This window comes from Gossypium raimondii, chromosome 13 (genome assembly GCF_025698545.1).
Source record: "Gossypium raimondii isolate GPD5lz chromosome 13, ASM2569854v1, whole genome shotgun sequence".
Taxonomy (NCBI): Eukaryota; Viridiplantae; Streptophyta; class Magnoliopsida; order Malvales; family Malvaceae; genus Gossypium; species Gossypium raimondii.
The window spans coordinates 6,158,638-6,178,920 of NC_068577.1; the positions used below are offsets into that span (position 1 = coordinate 6,158,638).

General features: G+C 36.1%; 1 protein-coding gene across 1 annotated transcript; it reads right to left on the bottom strand.

The window, feature by feature from the left end:
• Positions 1–14,817: 14,817 nt before the first annotated feature.
• On the bottom strand, positions 14,818–17,212 carry LOC105784378 (2-oxoglutarate-dependent dioxygenase 19). Its single transcript, XM_012610240.2, has 4 exons — positions 16,842–17,212; positions 16,524–16,759; positions 15,405–15,732; positions 14,818–15,126 (listed from the first exon to the last, which is right to left on the bottom strand). The coding sequence occupies exons 1-4, from the start codon at positions 17,127–17,129 to the stop codon at positions 14,872–14,874; spliced, it is 1,107 nt and encodes a 368-aa protein (XP_012465694.1). The 5' UTR covers positions 17,130–17,212; the 3' UTR covers positions 14,818–14,871.
• Positions 17,213–20,283: the final 3,071 nt, after the last annotated feature.

The window sequence follows — 20,283 nt, forward strand, 5'->3', positions numbered from 1 at the left end:
CCAGATGCTTCAATCTTTAAATCAGTTGATAGGAGCTTCAAAACAAAGGTGAAGGTAGGAAATGATCACTTCATTAAGGCAGAAGGCAAGGGAGATGTACTGATATGCACTCCCACAGGTAACAAGTTGGTCTCAAATGTTCTATTGGTCCTTGAGATTGATAGAAACCTGCTCAGTATAGCTCAGCTACTAGAGAAAGGCTATTCTGTAGTGTTCAAAGGCAAGTAGTTTCATATCAGTGATCCAAATGGATCCAAGCTCATGTCAGTCACTATGACTGATAAAAGCTTTCTTGTTGACTGGACAAATGGCTCAAACTCAGCCTATACAGCCTCATTTGATGAATCCAAGCTTTAGCATTAAAGGCTTGGTCATGCCAACTACAGATCAATGGACCAGCTAACCAAAGAAGATCTGGTTGAGAATTTCATCAAATCAGTTGAAAAAGAGGAGGTTTGTGAGGTATGTCAGCTAGAAAAGCAGGCCAGGCTGACCTTTCCCTCAAACAAGGCCTGGAGAGCCTCAGATAGGCTGCAGCTTGTGTGTGGGCCTATGAGGACTCAGTCACTAAATGGCAGCAGGTACTTTATTTTTTTATTGATGATTACTCAAGGTTTTGCTGGATCTATTTCTTGAAATAGAAATCAGATGTGGCCTCTATGTTCTGAAAGTTTAAAGCTACTGTAGAAATTGAAACAGGCTGCAAGCTCAAGACCCTAAAGTCTGATAATAGAATTGAGTACACCTCATCTCAGTTTCAAGGCTTTTGTGATAAAGCAGGCATCAAACACCAGCTTACTAACACCTATACTCCTCAACAGAATGGTGTAAGTGAAAGAAAAAATAGGAGCTTAATGGATATGGACAGGTGCTTGATGTTTGAGAAGAATTTACCCAATACCTTATGGACTGAGGTAGACAACACTACTGTCTACATCCAAAATAGACTTCCAACCAAGGCTTTGGCTCAAAAAACTCCATTTGAGGCCTGGTTTGGATTCAAGTCATCATTGGCTCACCTGAAGGTCTTTGGTTGCATCTGTTATACACATGTGCCTGCTGTCAAAAGGGACAAGTTGGCAACAAGGGATCAACCAGGTTTTCTTGTGGGCTACAGCACTGTTAAAAAGGGGTATAGGATCTTAGATACTTCAACAAATAAGGTTATTGTAAGTAGAGATGTAATATTCGATGAAAACTCTAGTTGGAACTGGGAGAAAAATGAGCCAGAGGCAATTTGTGAAGATCTTATAGCAGATCAAACTGAAAATAATCAAAATGGTCCTGAAATAGACTTTAATAATGAACCAGTCAGGGGCACTAGACCATTGGCTGAGATTTATGAAAGAGCTCATGTAACCATAGCAGAACCAAGTTGTTTTGAAGAGGCTGAAGCTCAGCAAGGGTGGAAGCAATCAATGGCTAATGAAATCAACATGATTGAGAAGATCCAGACTTGGGATTTAGTTGAAAGACCAGCCAACAGGAAGATCATTGAGGTGAAATGGGTCTAATAAACTTAAAGCTAGGCTAGTTGTGAAAGGTTTTAGCCAAAAGTATGGCACAGACTATTTGGAGACCTTTGCACCAGTGGCCAGGCTAGACACCATCAGGTTGCTAGTTGCCTTAGCAGCACAAATGCAGTGGAAAATTCATCAAATCGATGTAAAGTTAGCCTTCCTCAATGGATTTCTTAAAAAGGAGATCTTTGTTGAACAACCTCAAGGTTTCAAAGTGGCTAGTAAAGAAGATATGGTTTACAAACTAAAAAAAGCCTTATATGGCTTAAAACAGGCACCTAGGGCCTAGTATAGCAGGATTGATAGCTACTTGGTCAGTTTAGGGTTTGAAAGGAGCATTAGTGAGCCAACATTGTATGTTAAGAAGGATGGAGTGCAGACTCAACTCATTGTATCTTTGTATGTTACAGACCTGCTGGTGACAGGAGGAGACCAAACAATGTTGATCGATTTCAAAACCAAAATGCAGCAAATGTTTGAAATGTCTGATCTAGGAAGGATGACTTATTTTCTTGGCATAGATGTGACACAAACATAGAATGGGATATTCCTAAGTCAAAAGGCCTTTGCCTCCAAGATTCTGACCAAGTTCTCCATGTAAAACAGCAAAGCAACTAACACTCCAGTTGCTGTTGGGGAAAAACTATCGAGGCATGGTGATTGTTAGAAGGTTTGTGAATCAACCTACAGAAGCCTAGTTGGTTGTTTGTTGTATTTGACAACCACTGGGCTAAACATAATGTTTGCTCTCAAGGTTCATGCATTGTTGCAATGAGAAGCATTTTCAAGCAGCAAAAAGGGTGTTGAAATATATCAAAGGTACCTTAAGCTATGGAATGATGTATAGCAAAGCTGAAAGTCTGGAATTGGTTGGCTATACTGACAGTGACTGGGCTGGTTCGATGGATGACATGAAGAGCACCTCAGGGTATATTTTCGCACTTGGATCAACCATCTTTTGTTGGAGTTTGAAGAAGTAAAATATTGTTGCTCAATCTACTACTGAGGCAGAATATGTGGCAGCTGCAAGAGTTGTCAACCAAGCCATTTGGCTAAGAAAAATCTTGGCTGATCTGAATCTTCACCAAAGGGAAGCAACAGAGATTATGTATGATAATCAATCTGCTGTTGCAGTTGCAAAGAACCCAGTTTTCCATGGAAGGACAAAGCACTTCAACATTAAACTCCATGTTGTTAAGGAAATAGAGCAGGCACAAGAAGTGAAACTGACTCATTGCAGTTCTGAAAAGCAGCTAGCTGACATTTTGACAAAAGCCCTTAATGTATCAAGATTTTTACACTTCAGAGCTGAAATGCGAGTTTGCAACATGCTAACCAAGGAGGAGTGTTGAAGTTTGGTTAGCATGTAACACCAGGAGCAGTCAAGAAGCAGGCCAAGCCATGTAGAAGCTGCTGAAGCAAGTGCAGCTGCTGATTTTTTGTTCTTTTTGTAACCATAGTTTGATGAAATGTATTCAAGTTCATTTTGAACTATGTTAGGTTGATCCTTGATGTAATTTGATAGTGATTGAGATGTTAACTCAGCTTTATTTATGTGGACAAGATTTGTTTTTTCAAGTTTCACTGTGTTAGTTGCAGTAGGTATTGATTAAGTGACCATATACTAATTTTGACAAGTTGAATGCTTGGTTTATGTATTGGTTTTATTCCATTATTCAAATTGAATGAATTCAATCAGTTTTTGTTCGATATACTCTTCATTTTTCTTTGCTTTTGTTTTCAATTTCTGTTTTGAATTCTGTTTGTTTCTTCTGCAAGTCTCGAGCCTTGCTGCTCAAGTCTAAGTCGACTTGCTTGTTCTTTGCTCTTAACACTAACACATTTTCTTTGAGTATTTACTATTTTTAATCGGATTAATTTGTAGTATTAACTTCAGTATTTTTAATTTTTTAAATTATAATAGTTTGTATTATAAAAATACAGTTTTTTTGGAGTAATTTGGAAGTTGATGTCTTCAATATCTTTCTCCCGATTTTGCTTTAAATTATAAAATATTGAAATACATAAAATGATTAACATAGAAAAAATCTTAAAATAACAAAAAAAATAAAACATTTTTCTTTGAATTTCTTTAGGCGGACTTCTTGTATAAAACATTTGTACCTAATGGCTTGCTTATTATCAAAATTGATATAAATGGTATTTGCAATATTATTTCTTTAATTGTTGATACTATTTAATTTGTTTATTGTTTTGAAAAAGAAAGTCAAGGGTAAGTTATGAAATATTGTATTTATTGTTTTATTATTTCAATTAATTTATTTATTTGTTGACCGTGTCGATTAAGTTTTAGCTCGACTGGCATGGACATTGTTACTACTGCAGGAGGATGTGGGTTTGAGTGTGTTGAAGCATATTATCCTCCTAATTATGGGTTGGGGAGGAATTATGCTTAATTCTAAGCATTGTTTAAAAAAATCAAATATAATCAAAACTTATAATGAGATTATTCAAAAAACTATTATTTACCAATCAATCAATTTTCTTATTGATGGAAAGATATAATATATGATTAATTCTGAATTTACTAAAATGAAAAGAAAAAAATAAATACATTTGAAATATTTAATTTAATGTTGTATTATATGATAAAATAATAAAAATTAAGTTAATAAATTTAAACCAATAAAATAATAAAATCTAATAAACCAATATTAGTCTCATATATAAAAAATAAAAAGTTAACAAATTGAACCCAATATAATTTAAACTCTAATTAAAATCCGAAACTCATAATTTCCAGTAATAGTCCCTTCCAAAAACTTTGTTCACGCATTCCTTACTAAAACAATCATAATTTAAACTCCCAATTTCAAAATTAAGTAATTCAAAGTGTGTTTCAAAGCTAAGAAATAGCTCTTCAAATGCTATGCAAACATCTTAATCCAAAAATGCTTGAATCCTATCCAAAAATTTGACACAAGTTGACTAATCTTTTAAATTTGAAAATTGATAGCTTAGTTAAATTGACTTTAATAAATTTCACCCCCATCCGTGCATCTATCACATTGAGTAGAGCTAAAACCGAGGGTATCGTTGTCATCGAATGTTTTATGTTTTGTTTTGGCTTTCAGTTTTTTTTTTTAGTTTTTCATAATACATTGTTAGGGATTGACTCGTATAAACAATAAAATAGAAAATGTAGAGAAAATCAAACACACAAATTTTATGTGGAAAATCCTCAATTAAGAGGATAAAAAACCACGGACAAAGGAGATTTTACTAACAAGAAAGAAATATAAAAAATACAAGATGGAGATAATAAAAACAAACCTTGAACCACAAATACAAAGCCCTTCGACTAAAACACAAATTTCTCTTAAAGCTTTGTTAAAACTATTTCTTAATTGTGTTATGTTGTATTTTTCATCAACCTTTCTAGTGTTACTAATGCACTTTTATAAGTCAAATTCGGAGGTCAAATATAACTAAAACATCCTGAATAAATCAGAGTTTGACTGGAAAAAAAATCAGATATTAACTAGGAAAAGAAACCCGATTAAGTAGGGAACACATCGCCACGTCGTGACGTTGCGTATCCCATCTTCGAGACGTCGACTCTTTCTCATAATGACGCTGATCCTATTTGGTCCAAAATGCGAGGTCCAATATACAAACATAAACGCTAAATTAAAACTTCTCCAAGAAATATATCGAAATAAAAAGGGGACAATCATAATAGTAAATCCCCAAATTTTTGGTAATTGATATCAAAATAAATTTTATTTGTTTCCATTTGTTATATCTCTCAATTATGCATTTAATTATATACCAAAGACATCATATATTTAATTGACACTATAAATTAAATGCCAAAAGAAATTGATACAATTGAATTCAAGAGTCAAAATTATTTTAAAAATTCACATTTGGTTTTAATTTATGGAAAATAAAGTACCTATTGCAGTTATTTCGTAAATTGGATTCTAATTTTTAAAACATATTTACTGTGATTTCATAATTCTTGCTTGCATATTTGCGCAAATTAGGTCATTGACATATTTTGGAATTTCTCACTAAAATATTAATAATGTATAAAAATCATTAATTATCGAGAGTTAGTTTAACAATGTTTTTAAAAAGTACTTTTGAGATAAAAAGCGCTTTTGAGATAAAAACATTCTTAAACAAGATGCTTTTGAGAAAAAAAATGTTTTTCAAATGCTAAAATCTGATCAAACGCAAAAGCAGAAAATTTGAGCTTTTTCTCAAAAACATTTTTCTATCCCAACCATGCTTCTTAAAAACATTGTTAAACTAGCAGTTGTCAACATTTCATTGGTCCCACATGGCAATTGGAGAACTACTCTAGAACTAAAATTAATCATATATGTGAGAAAATCTTGTTATAGAATAGATAGATTAGATTAGAGCATTTAAGTATCAATTCGAATCTAACATGATACATATTTAAAAGGATGAATTTTTTTTTTTGGTGAATGAAATTTTATTATAAAAAATTAATCATAGATACAACCAAGGCTCCTTAGAGGTTTTTCAAAAAATTGGGTACTACTCTTATTATCAACATCCATTTTAGCTAAGACTATCTGCTTCTTTATTGAAACCTCTGGAAATATGTTGAATCGACCATTGAGACAATTTAACAACCCGAAGATTAATTCTTCTGGCCAAATTTGAATTTGACACCTTTGTAGTACTCCCCTGAATGGCTTGTACCACTTCATGACTGTCAGAATCGATTAACACCCTGTCGAAACCCTTATCCATAGCTATCGTCAATCCTTCCAAAATGCCCCATAACTTAGAGTCGAGAACTGAACATATGCCCACACCCCTGCTATACCCAATAATCCAGCCGCCCTATCTGTCACGAAGAACTCCCCCGATCATGGCAAACTCAGATTCCTCTTTTATTGTTCCATCAAAATTCAATTCAATCCAATTCCCAATCTTTGGCACAACTACTGCTGGAACTTGATGGTTGGAGATATTTACTTTAAGAGCTGATGTGTATTGTTTAGCCCAACTGAAGGAGGTTTTAATCAATTCCTCAGTACTTCACGTTATGCCTTGGAAGATAAAAAGGTTCTGGTTTTTCCAAATTCGCCAAGCTACCATACCAAATAAGCATTGCCAGTCTATCCCGTCCAGATGCAAATTGAGATGATTCTGAAGGTTAGCTGAAATCCAATCCTGCAAAACACCTGGAAAAAAAAAGAATTATATTTGGTCAATGGAATAATCTGTTTCCAAGTATCCTTAGCAGTAGGACAATCACGAATGGTGTGTAAAATGTCTTCACATTCATTGCTGTATATATCACAACAACCATTCAACCCAAGTCCTCTTTTCACACGCTTAGAATTAGTTAGAAGATGTTTTTTAAGAGCGGGCCAAATAAAACACCTAACTCGTTGAGGGCCCTGAAACTTCCAAGGTAATTGCCATATGTCATTCTTGGGATTCCAAGTCTCTTCCCAAATTTTCCAAAATGAACTCTTGATTGAAAAAGAACCATTAGAGGATCCTGCCCAAATGATCCTATCAGGACCGACTTTCGACTGAGGTGGAGGAATACCTATAATACGCTTAACCACATCATCTGACTCCCATAGGTGAAATAAATCAAGATTATAATGCCCATCCTCCAAAACCATACTACTCAACACGTCCTCCCTTTCCATAATCGAACGAGATGGAATATGATTTAACAAATGGCCAAAATTTGGAATCCAAGGGTCACTCCAACAATTGATCAAATTACCATCCCCGACTGACCATAAAAGATTCTCTGACCAGTGGCCAAACTTTAGAAGGACTTCTCCAAAGTGTTGAAGCATGGTCAGCATGCAGCAACCAAAACAGTCGAGGCCATCACATACAGAAGCTGCTAGTTCATCAAGCCAGCAAGCATGTTTTTGATTCATTTTGTATTTTAAGTTTGTGTAATGTAACTTAGTTGTATTTTAACTATATTAGGTTTATGTTTGATGTAAAATTGATGGTGATTGAGCTGATTAATCAGCTTTGTTGTGTTGGACAAGTTAATTAGCTCAAGTTACTATGTTTGTTAGTGGTAGTAGGTTGTGATTAGGTTAACCTACTGTTTTGTCAAGTTGTAAGCTTGTTTATGTATTGGCTTTATGCCATATTCAGTTTTTTGAATGAATTCAAGCAAGATTTCATCTATATGGTCTCTATTTTAGCTTTTCTTTAAAGATTGTTTTGTTTTTTCTACTTTGTTTTTGTCGCAAGTCTCGATCCTTGCCTGGCAAGTTTCTTGTTGAACTTGCTGTGTGTTGCTCTCGGTTCCAACAATTGGTATTTAGAGCCATATTCTTAGAGGACCTGTTGTAGTTCAGTACCAGGAACCATGGCTTCATCAGGTTTTTCACCAGCTTCACCACCTGTCTTCAATGGAGAGGGCTTCAACATTTGGGCAGTTAAGATGAGGATTTACCTGCAGGCATTCAACCTATGGGAAGTTGTTAACTCAGATGCTGAGCCAGCACCTCTTCGAGCTAATCCAACAGTTGCACAGATAAGGCAACACACTGATGAAAGAACAAAAAGGTACAAGGCCATGTCATGCATACAAAATTGTGTGATAGATGTGATCTTCATGAGGATCATGGCCTGTGAAACACCAAAGGAGGCTTGGGACAAGCTGAAAGAAGAGTTTCAGGGGACTGAGAGAACAAGACAACAACAGTTACTCAACTTGAGAAGAGATTTTGAAAATCTCAAAATGAAAGATGAAGAAACAGTCAAGCAGTATTCAGATCGAATTATGGCTGTTGTAAACAGCATAAGGCTCCTTGGAGAGCAATTCAGTGAAGCTAGAATAGTTGAGAAAGTCATGTCCACTCTACCAGAGAGGTATGAAGCTAAAATTTCATCCCTCGAAGACTCAAGGGACTTAACAACTATCTCCTTAACTAAGCTAATCAATGCCTTGTATGCATAAGAGCAAAGAAGAGCCAGCAGACAAGAGGAGCACCAAGAAGGGGCTTTTCAAGCCAAAACAAAAGAAGCCTCGAGCATTAATGCTCATAAAGGCAAAAAGTTCTGGAAAACCAGGTCTAAGCCTGATGCTGCTAGGAGCAGTGACCAACTCTACAGACACTGTAAAAGAGCTGGTCATCCAGAAGATAGATGCTGGTTTAGACCAGATGCAGTATGCCAACACTACAAGAAAAAAGGGTCATTTTGAAAAGGTTTGCAAGAACAGAAGCAAACCAATACAGAATCAGTTTCATCAATAAAAAGTAGAAGCTCGAGTGGCTGAAGAGAGCAGTGATCAAGAAGAACAGGTTTTTGCTGTGTCATGTGCAGCAAATCAGAAGAAAGGTTCAAAGGGCTGGCTTCTAGACAGTGGTTGTACAAACCACATGTCACCAGATGAAACTATCTTCAAAACCTTGGACAAAACCTGCAAAACCAAGGTGAAAATTGGAAATGGTCAGTTCATAAATGCTGAAGGAAGAGGAGATGTACTGATCTATACTCCAACAGGTGGCAAAATCATATCAAATGTACTTTTAGTACCAAAATCGATAAGAACCTTCTCAGTATAACTCAACTACTTGAGAAAGGTTATTCAATTGTGTTCAAGGAGAAAGAATGTCAACTTTTTTATTCAAGTGGATCAAACCTCATAACAGTCACTATGACTGATAAATATTTTGAAGTAGACTGGCCAAATGACCTACATTCAGCCTGCATAGCCTCCACTGATGACTCCAGACTCTGGCTCCAGAGGCTTGGACATGCAAACTACAAATCCATAGCTCGAATGGCCAATGAAGGTCTAGCTGAAAACTTCATCGATTCAGTAAAGAATGATGAGCTTTGTGAAACATGTCAACAAGGAAAATTGGCAAGATTACCATTTCCTGCAAGCACAGCATGGAGAGCATCAGAAAAGCTGCAACTTGTGCACACTGATGTGTGTGGACCAATGAAGACTGAGTCTCTCAAAGGAAACAGGTACTTTATTCTCTTTATTGATGATTATACAAGATACTGCTGGATTTATTTTCTAAAGCAGAAATCAGAAGTTGCATCTGTGTTCTTGAAGTTTAAAAGGTCTTTGTTGAAACCGAGTCAGTTGCAAACTTAAAGCATCGAGGTCGACAATGGGCTGAGTATACCTCAGCTCAGTTCCAAGCCTACTGTGAAGAAGCAGGCATCAAACACCAGCTAACTAATGTGTATACACCTCAGCAGAATAGGGTAAGTGAAAGAAAAAAATAGAAGTTTGATGAATATGGCAAGATGTCTTCTGTTTGAGAAGAATTTGCCCAAAACTCTGTGGGCTGAAGCTGTTAACACTGCAGTCTATCTCCAAAATAGGCTTCCAACCAAGGCCCTAGCTCAAAAAACTCCATTTGAAGCCTGGTTTAGATTCAAGCCATCAATGGCTCATCTCAGAACTTTTGGTTATCTGTGTTATACACAAGTCCCAGCTACAAAGAGAGGGAAGCTAGATAAAAGGGCTCAAGCAGGGATCCTAATCGGCTATATCATGGTTAAAAAGGGCTACAGAATCCTATAACCTGCTACAAACAAGATACTGGTGAGCAGGGATGTTGTGTTTAATGAAAAGAGATGCTGAAATTGGGAGAAGGCTGAACCAGAGGCAGTAACTGAAGACCTGGAATTGGACCAAGCTGAAACTGATCAAAACACATCTGAAATGGATGTAGATGATGTTCCAGTCAGAGGCACTCGATCATTGACTGATGTCTATGAAAGGGCACAAATGGCCATTGTTGAACCAAGCTGCTTTGAAGAGGCAGAAAGCCAGGAGGGCTGGAAGCAGGCAATGATTGAAGAAATTGGAATGATTGAAAAGAATCAGACCTGGAGTCTGGTTGAAAGACCAACAAATAGGAATATTATTGGTGTCAAATGGGTCTATCGAGTTAAAAACAATGCTGATGGTAGCCTAAAGAAGTTAAAGGCTAGATTGGTTGTGAAAGGCTTCAGTCAAAGGTATGGAACAGATTACCTGGAGACTTTTGCACCAGTGGCTAGGCTCGATACTATAAGGCTGCTAGTTGCCTTAGCAGCACAAAAGCAGTGGATAATACACCAACTTGATGTAAAATCAGCATTTCTTAATGGATTGCTTGAAGAAGAAATTTATGTAGAGCAACCTCAAGGCTTGAAAGTGTCTGGCAAGGAAGAAATGGTGTACAAGCTCAACAAAGTCTTGTATGGCTTGAAACAGGCTCCAAGGGCCTGGTATAGCAGAATAGATGGTTATCTGACCAGTCAAGGATTCGAAAGGAGTCTCAGCGAGCCAACTCTGTGTGTTAAATCGACTAGTGCTGAAATTCAGCTCATTGTGCCAATATATGTCGATGACTTACTGGTGACAGGAGGAGATCGAGAGATGCTAATCAGCTTTAAAGCCAAAATGCAACAGCACTTTGAGATGTCAGACTTGGGATTGATGTCTTATTTCTTAGGCATGGAAGTAACTCAAGCTGAAACTGGAATTTGGCTAAGTCAAAAGACCTTTGCTATGAAGGTTCTCAACAAATTCTCAAAGGAGAATTGCAAAGCAACCAGCACACCAGTTGCTGTTGGAGAAAAGCTATCGAGCCAAGATAAGAATAAAAAGGTTTGTGAAACAACCTATCAAAGTCTAGTTGGATGTTTGCTGTATTTGACTGCTACTAGACCTGACATAATGTATGCTGTGAGTCTACTCTCGTGGTTCATGCATTGTTCAAATGAAAGTCACTTTAGATCTGCAAAAAGAGTTCTAAGATACATCAAGGGAACCTTGTCCTATGGAATGCTGTTTACCAAGGCTGAAAACTTGAAGCTAGTTGGCTATTGTGACAGTGATTGGGCTGGTTCATTGGATGATATGAAGAGCACTACAGGTTATGCATTCAACATTGGCTCTGCTATGATTTGCTGGAGATCAAAGAAGCAGGGAGTAGTAGCTCAGTCGACTGCAGAGGCAGAATATGTGGCTGCTGCTGCAGCAGTCAATCAAGCCATATGGCTTAGAAAAATTTTGACAGACATTAATCATGAGCAAAATGAAGCAACAGAGATAATGTGTGATAACCAATCTGCTGTTGCAATTGCAAAGAACCTTGTTTTTCATGGGAGGACCAAGCATTTTAATATCAAGCTTCATGCAGTTCGAGAAATGGAGCAAGCTCATGTTATTAAACTGGTTCATTGCAATTCTGAAGAGCAAATAGCTTATATTTTGACAAAGGCTCTCAGTGTTTCAAAGTTTCAACATTTGAGATGTAAGATGAGAGTTTGCAACATGCTAACCAAGGAGGAGTGTTGAAGCATAGTTAGCATGCAGCAACCAAAACAGTCGAGGCCATCACATGCAGAAGCTGCTAGTTCATCAAGCCAGCAAGCATGTTTTTGATTCATTTTGTATTTTAAGTTTGTGTAATGTAACTTAGTTGTATTTTAACTATATTAGGTTTATGTTTGATGTAAAATTGATGGTGATTGAGCTGATTAATCAGCTTTTTTGTGTTGGACAAGTTAATTAGCTCAAGTTACTATGTTTGTTAGTGGTAGTAGGTTGTGATTAGGTTAACCTACTGTTTTGTCAAGTTGTAAGCTTGTTTATGTATTGGCTTTATGCCATATTCAGTTTTTTGAGTGAATTCAAGCAAGATTTCATCCATATGCTCTCTATTTTAGCTTTGCTTTAAAGATTGTTTTGTTTTTTCTACTTTGTTTCTGCTGCAAATCTCGATCCTTGCCTGGCAAGTTTCTTGTTGAACTTGCTGTGTGTTGCTCTCGGTTCCAACACAAAGAAAAGAGCAACACCCTTGAGTTAAGGACTCAAGTAGACAGTAGATACTCTATATTTCGATCTAAGCACCTAAATCCATAAAGCATTCAAATTGGAAACAAGATTGAAACCAAGTTTCATCAAGAATGATGTATTTTGGTCCTTCAAACTCCTGAATCCAAGGCCCCCATGAGATCTTGGTTGACAAATAAACTCCCAACTTACAAGTGCCATCTTCCTTTCCCCTTTAGAAGCTCCCCAAATGAATTGTCTAACCAATTACTCAATCTTGTCACATAGGCCTTTAGGGATCCTCATCGATTGCATGAAGTAACTTGGTATCGTTAACAAGACAGACTAAGCAAAAGTGGCCCTACCTACTGAGGATAGTTTCCTAGCCTCCCAGCTTTGCAATTTAGTGCGAACTTGATCAACAATAAATCTCAAAGTACTATTAGTCACTCTCTCATGAAGAATAGGAATCCCCAAATAAGATTCAAGATTTTGCACCTTATTGAACCCCAGTATGTCACTAAGGATCTTCCCTATCTCTTCACTAACACTTTAGAGAATAAGATGTTATATTTCCTTGCATTCACCCGATGTCTACAGAAATTGTAGAAATCTTTAAGAATTCCCCCCAACAATCTAGCTTGATTTTAATCTACTTTCCCAAAAATGATAAGGTTATTTGTAAAAAATAAATAAAAGATAGTTGGACCTGAAGGACTAATATGGATAGGCTACCACTAACCCCTCTGAATTGTCGAATGTATATTGTGTCCTAGCCACTCCATACACAATACAAATAAATACGCGGATAAGGGGCACCTTTGACGAATGTCTCTGGCCAGTTTAAATTTCAGGGACGGAACACCATTACAAAGAATCTACACAGAAAAATTAGAGATAACAGACATAATAATATTATTAAGGAGATTAGGGATACATCTGGCTTTAAAAGAAGCCTCAATAAATTCCCAGCAAACTCGATCATACGCCTTCTCCAAATTGATCTTCACAACCATCCATTTCCTATTCTTTTGTTTGGTCCTCGTAGAATGGGTGACTTCTTATGTAACAATGACATTATTGGTAATATTACGCCCTGCTATGAAACACGCTTGTTCCTGCGCAATAATTCTTGGAAAAACTGGTTTAAATCGATTAACAATGACGTTCATAATCAATTTATATAAGACCGAACACAAGTTGATGGGCCTGAATTGGGAAAAATTTTCTAGAGCATGAACTTTAGGAAGAAGAACAACTAAATTGTTCTTTAAATTTGAATCAATGATTTCTTCGCCAAAGATTCTTTTAACCCACCCACAAACTAACTACCAACGTGCTCCCATTGGCTTTGGAAAAATAATGCATGAAAACCATCACTCCCTGGGGCTTTTAAGGGTGCCATGTCAAATAAAGCAACCTTAACCTCCTCATCAGTGACTATCATACCCAAAAACTGTAAGTCTTTCAGAGACAATTGAAGGAAAAAGCAGGGAGGAAGCCCTAACATGGGTTTCGGATGCTCCCCATAAAGCCACTGGAAAAAATTAATAGCTTCCATCTAAATGGTCTCATCATCATAGACCCAATCCCTTAGATCATTCTTCAACTGATATCTTATTATGTTTTCTTCGCCGAAGGGTGCGTCTGTGGAATAACTTTGTGTTTTGGTCTCCCATGACAAGCTAGTCGCATCTAGCCTTCTGTTTCCAAAGCAACTCCACATGGTGTAGAATGCTTTCTAGATTAAAAGGAGGAATATTTTATAAATTAACAATTCATGAATTTCATGCATCGTCATTAAATAATAACACAAAACCTCATCAATGATGAAATAAAATATAATGAATAACTTATAAATAAATATTAATAATTTTATTTAAACATAAAATCGAACTTGATATAAGCAATAAATCCTAAATTCAAAGCTTAAACTCAAACTTGAAATAAACCTAAATTCTATACCATAAACTCTACACGAAATGCAAAACTTAAAACAAATTATAATTAATATTTAATTATGCTTAAATAAAGTTATTATTTATTTATAAGTCTACTATTTTCCACTTTACCCAATGATGGCGTGTTATATTATTATTCACTGGTGGTGCATCAAAACTATTTCTAATTAAAATGCATGATAAAATTTAAAAAGCTTTGTACCTAATGCATTAATAGCTTTAGGTTAAATGTGATAAAAACATTGTATCAATAAAATTTAAGAGATTAGTTTCTCTTTTTAGCAAATCAATGTAGAAGTGAGCGTTCAATCAAATTGAATTGAGTGAAAAAAATACTCGTCATTACAATTTGCTTTTGGTTAAGAATCAATTCTAGAAAAGAAACCAAACATAAACCACCTTAAAAAGAAACAAAGTAAACATGAATAAAGATTGTTTATTCAAGCTTGATTCATTTTTTGCTCTACTTATAGTGATCGTAACTATCTAATTCAAAAGCCTGAGTTTCAAATCCCAAATGACTCGAACATAAAATAATTCGAACTCGAAATTAACCCAAATTTAGAAAGATTTACTCATTTGCAAACAAATATTACACTAGAAATTAAATCCCTCTATTTCGTATATGTTCCAAGTAAGATTTCCCATCGAGCTTGCTGCTTTGTTGAAGCTCCACGTATTCTTTATATTTAATTGCTGGGTATGCCAATGGGTTCTGACCATCTTCCAGCAACATTGGAGCCGGATTCACGGCGACGTCCGCGGCCGGTCCATGCGCCAGTGCTATCGATATCCTTACATCTCTATCATTTACCACAGCTCGATGGAGAACACTTTTATACTTCCCGTTGCTCAAAATCTTGCATAAATTTAAAATCATATCCGATCAATTAGGAGAAATAACGATTTACTTCAGATCAATTTTGGAAAAAATTAAAAACCAATTATAAAATGAAAGGTCAAATTATGGATTTGGTCCTTCTACTATACTAAATCTATATTAACATGATGATGTGAGAAATTTTCACATCAACATTAAAACGAAATAGTTGATGGTGTTAAACAACTTAATCAAGTTAACGTAGTGTGACTAAATCCAAAAGTTGAAGATAAAAAAGAAGAATTTGGGAGTTGTACATCAATATGGTCCCCAATGTTGACTAGAAATGAATTGGGGATGGGGTGGATATTGACCCATTTGTCTTTGTGTAGCACTTGAAGCCCCACGGTGTCGTTTTGGATGAGGAGGGTCAAAAGACCATGGTCGGTATGAGCGGCCAATCCCATGGCGAGTTCTGGCTGTGGGCATGGTGGATACAAGTTTGCTACCATAATCTGTAGGCAGTTTTCCAGACTTGAGGCCTTCTCAATGTATTTGTCTTCTAACCCCAAGCTTTCTGATATTCCTCTCACTATTTCTTTCATTACTCCTCGGGTTCTTTTGCTGTATTCTAATGCAATTGCGCTTATGCCAAAAAAAAACAAGACAAAACTTATGTTAGATGAATTGATTATATCCCTATCAGATATATATGTGTACCCAATATGTATCATAACATGGGCTACGATTAATGGATGTTATTATCCAATAAATACTAAGTAATTCAGACACGTTACTATTTAGAGAGTGGGTGAACAAGAGCAATTAATAGTAGCAATAACTAAATCGCTCACTTCTTAATAATACAAGGATTAAACCACTTTATTTATTTTGAGAGTTACTCTTAATATAGTACAATAACTTCCTTAATATTTATTCCAATTATGTATGTATATATAACTTCTATTTTCCTATTTGGTTCAATTTTGTTAAATATGGATTAGTCCCAGTTCTATTTTTAATATAATTTTAAATAAAAATTTAAAACTGATGAATGGAATCGATCCCTACTTATGAAATTTAATTATATTATCTTTAATATTAAGTTTTTTCTCGTAGATGTACAAATTAATTGTATATATTAATTAAAATTATATTAAATCATTTGTACACTTCTTTTATAAAATATTATAAAAAAATTACCTAATAATTAATACATGATAGTTGTATGCCAGATATTACAGTTTATAATTATAAAAGATATGTTCTTTTAATTTGAATGGAACGATCTTTTGACACGAATTTAAATTTAAATGGTGTTATTCTCATTTTCACTGTATTAGAAAAAATATGGATATGTTATCTTTAATATTTCATTAAACAATGCTACGTAATTTGTTTTCTGAAACCGATCTAATGGTATAAAAAGAAAAAACCTGAAGGAAGGGGGATTGCTGGGTGAGTGAAAGGCAGGATGCTGAAAAATCTTGAGATAATCTCTCCAATACAAAATTTTATCCAGTGATGGGTTGAAACTTGTCCCATATCTTATAGGATCCAATACATGTTTCCCTTCACTTTCTCCCTTTTCTTCCTCTGTTAGCTCGAAAAATTCCCTACAAACCTCTATCATTGCCTTCATCATCCTCTCCGGCACCCCATGATTGGTCACCTCATAATGCTCATTTTATCAAATCTAAAATTCTTTGAAAATCATAACTATATATAGATATATGTGTATATATGTATTGTACCATGAAGAAGCCCCAGTCCCGGCAGGCTTTTCCAAGTTCTCGGATGGTTTTAGACCGTTCATCGGGATTACTAGAGATGAGGAGGGAGAAATCGATGGTGGGGATTGGTTCTTTCGTGTCTGAAACTGGTTCGTGGTTGGGTTGTTCTGGGAAGGTGTAAATGGAAGGGATGGAAGAAAGTCCGGGCGATTCGGATAGTGCTTTAACGGATGTTAGCTTCCGTGGTGGTGGTGGGTGAGTAAGAGATGGTGGTGACGGTGGAGAACCGGTCGGAGCAGTGGTGGCCATGGGGAGACTGACGACGGTGACGGGAGAGGGGCTGAGACACGATTCTTGACTGCAAAAACTGAGAAGGGATGCCCATGCGCATGTTTACATTTCATGTGCTGTTTAATACTAATAATTCAATTTGACTTCTGGGTGATGCCAAAACAACAAATTTGTCTGTTAGTAGCCAACTTACCGTACCAAAATGTCAAAAATAATTAAAAAAGGTAATCCAATTTGAACGGACTTTATATTTTAGAATTTACGTGATTCGCTTAGCAGGGGGTATCTAAGGAGACGGCAGCTGTAAAAATTTTCATTTACCTGGTTTAAAATTTTAAAAATTTTAAATTAATAAAAATAAATTTATATTTTAATTGTTTTAAAAATGATAAAAATTTAATTTAATTTTTTAAAATTTATAAAAATATAAGATATTCAAATGGTGAAATATTATTTTTATTACTGTAGAATTTATAATTTAATTTCGACATCGCCTAAAACATTTTCAGACGCTCTGTGTTCAAGATATATTCACTTATGAGTCTTCCAAAAATTAAATGGTAAACTTCTGTTTGGGCAGTTTCTTTTCATGAAGTAAAATATGTTTATCAAATCAGACTGTGAGCGTCGTATGCTTGAAAGGGTTTGAACCACTACCTCGTCGGAGGCACTCTTGCTCTATCAACTTGGAAACAATTCCAACTAATTGACTGGTCTACTGGAGGGAGGGGCTGAGACACGGTTCTTGGCAGCAAACTGGGAATGGATTCTCGTGCATGTTTCTTAATAACTTTATCTTTTGTCAAATGAATTAATTGTCTCTTTCCTTTTGATAGTTGCCATATCCAATCATAGTTTCTTTCATGGCATACTTTTGAAATCAGTACTTAAACTTTTAAAACGTTTTGATTGAGTATTTACTATTATAAGTCCTTCTGTTAACTAATTTTTTATGAGGTTAAATTGTAGTATTAACTTCAGTATTTTTAATTTTTAATTTTTGAAATTATAATAGTTTGTATTATAAAATACATTTTTTGGAGTAATCTGGAAGTTGATGTCATCAATATCTTTCTCCAGATTTTACTTTATGTTGAGGTATTTTTCTTTTTGTCCCTTTTTCCTGGTGATATTTACCTATTTATATGATATGGGTACTGTTAATTGAGATGATATGCTAAGTAGGCTCTATGCATACAGACACATACCCTACTCTAGATTTAACACGCGTTACACGTTCTTATGCACATATAACTTCGCAGGGGAGTAGGCTCAGCGAGCAAGCTTTGCATATGAACTCAGTCTGTGATCCCATCATGCGAGCTTAGTCTGCAACCTTGTGGTTTTGGACTGATGGTGGTAACTATCCTAACAATTTGTCCCCCATCTGGTTAAAAGGGAGAGTCATAAAGTGACTCTGGTTGAGATAAATAAAAGTTACCGAACACGTTTTATGCTTCATCGAACGTCACAGGGTTCATCACCTGTAGGAGAGGATACAATTGTTTGTGATTTATGCTTTTACCCCTGGACACTTGAACCGTTTAAGCCTGAGGAGAAACCCTTTTAAAAGAGGTTAACAAAGCCTTAGAAATCATAATATTTTGATTCAAAAGTTTCAAAGAAAAGTAACAGGCAAGAAGCACAATTTCAGAGGTAATCTTTTAAAATTTCTTTCACTTTCTAAATTTTATTTCTACTTTTGTTGGTAAATCATGGCGAGAACCAGAGGCAGTGGTTGTGCTATCTCAAAGAACCCTTTTAGACACGAGGGAGTTAGGAATTTGGTAGAAGCTCAAGTGTATGTTTCTACAACAAAACTAGAAGAGATTAATCGAATTTTAGCTGTGCGAGGGATTCAAACTCTGAATTTCGTGTATGATTTCCCAATTCTCAAAGGGGCACTTCGCCTGAGCAACACCAGCAACAATACTTTTTTTTCTTCCTCTACACGTACTTGAAGCGAGGTTCGATTTACCCCTCCATCCCTTCTTTTGTCATCTCCTTGATGACTATAGGATAGCACCCAGCCAACTATCTGGCTTTTCTTGGTGGCTAGCCATGGCGTACTTCATGAAGGCTAGCCAACGCAACGATGTACCACTGCTCGTCGTGTTTCAGAGTTTATATCTGTTAAAGGCTCACAATCGAGGAGGCTCAATAAGTCTTTATTACTTTACTCCTCGCAAAAATGTGAAATCCATCGTCTCTAATAAGTGTACCAACCTTCGTCTTAATCTGTGTAAATATATATGAGTTAATACAAGTTCAACGATGGTTTCGATTTCCCCACTCAGTGGTCGCTACCAAATAATAATATATGCAAGAAGAGGCGAGACATAATAACAGAGGAAGGCTAGAGGCAGCATTATAGGCTTCGGTAAAGTGGCATGCTCGATTTAGAGTAGATATTGACTGCGAGAAATATCTTTCGATATTGCCTATTGAGTTTTAGTTCTAATAGATGGAGACAAGCTAATGCGGATGCTGGGGAAAATACCATTGGCCTTGTTCCTGCACAGTTCGCATGGCCAAACGTAGCAACTGATGAGTTGGCTTTTACACTACAGGGGAAAAAAGATTAGCCTAGGAAATTTTTGTATACTTTTTGCCAACTAAAGACTCGCTCATGATCTTTGTAATCTCCACCAAATATTGAGTGTGATGCGAACCCCCTTATGCTAACTACTGGTGATGACATATAAATTGTTTATGGTGCAGGCACAACTCAAGATACCGAAGACAGTTTTGAAGAATCCACTATCCTGTCCGGGGAAGTTTACAAGTACATGGGCGTGCGTGCTTATATGCAAAGTGTGCGAGGGGGTCCTTCTAGTACAAGTATTGGAAAAAGAAGTCGAAAGAAATAGAAAACAAATGCGAGCACTGCGAACATTATTTTAAGCAATGAGGAGTAAGGCAGTTCTACGGGAGAGTTTCGCCAAAAGAGGATAAGATATTGCGGTGAAGCATCTGACAATGATATTCTTATTTTCATTTCCCTTACTGTAAGCTTACCTCTAGTAGTCTCTCCTGTTAGTTCCTGACCACCCCCAAGGCCAGTCAATGATGATGCATTTGGGGTTATTATCAATCACGGCCCTCCTAGTGATTATCTGAAGCTTAACACCCCTAGTGGTAAAGTAAGGATTTTGTTTCCATGGCATGAGCA

Excerpts from the sequence above, each read along its gene's own strand:
- LOC105784378 (XM_012610240.2), bottom strand. The coding sequence starts at position 17,129 with ATGGCCACCACTGCTCCGACCGGTTCTCCACCGTCACCACCATCTCTT. Across the intron at positions 16,760-16,841 it reads GGGACTGGGGCTTCTTCATG|GTGACCAATCATGGGGTGCC; the intron begins GTACAATACATA and ends GAGCATTATGAG. Across the intron at positions 15,127-15,404 it reads ACATTGGGGACCATATTGAT|ATTTTGAGCAACGGGAAGTA; the intron begins GTACAACTCCCA and ends AATTTATGCAAG.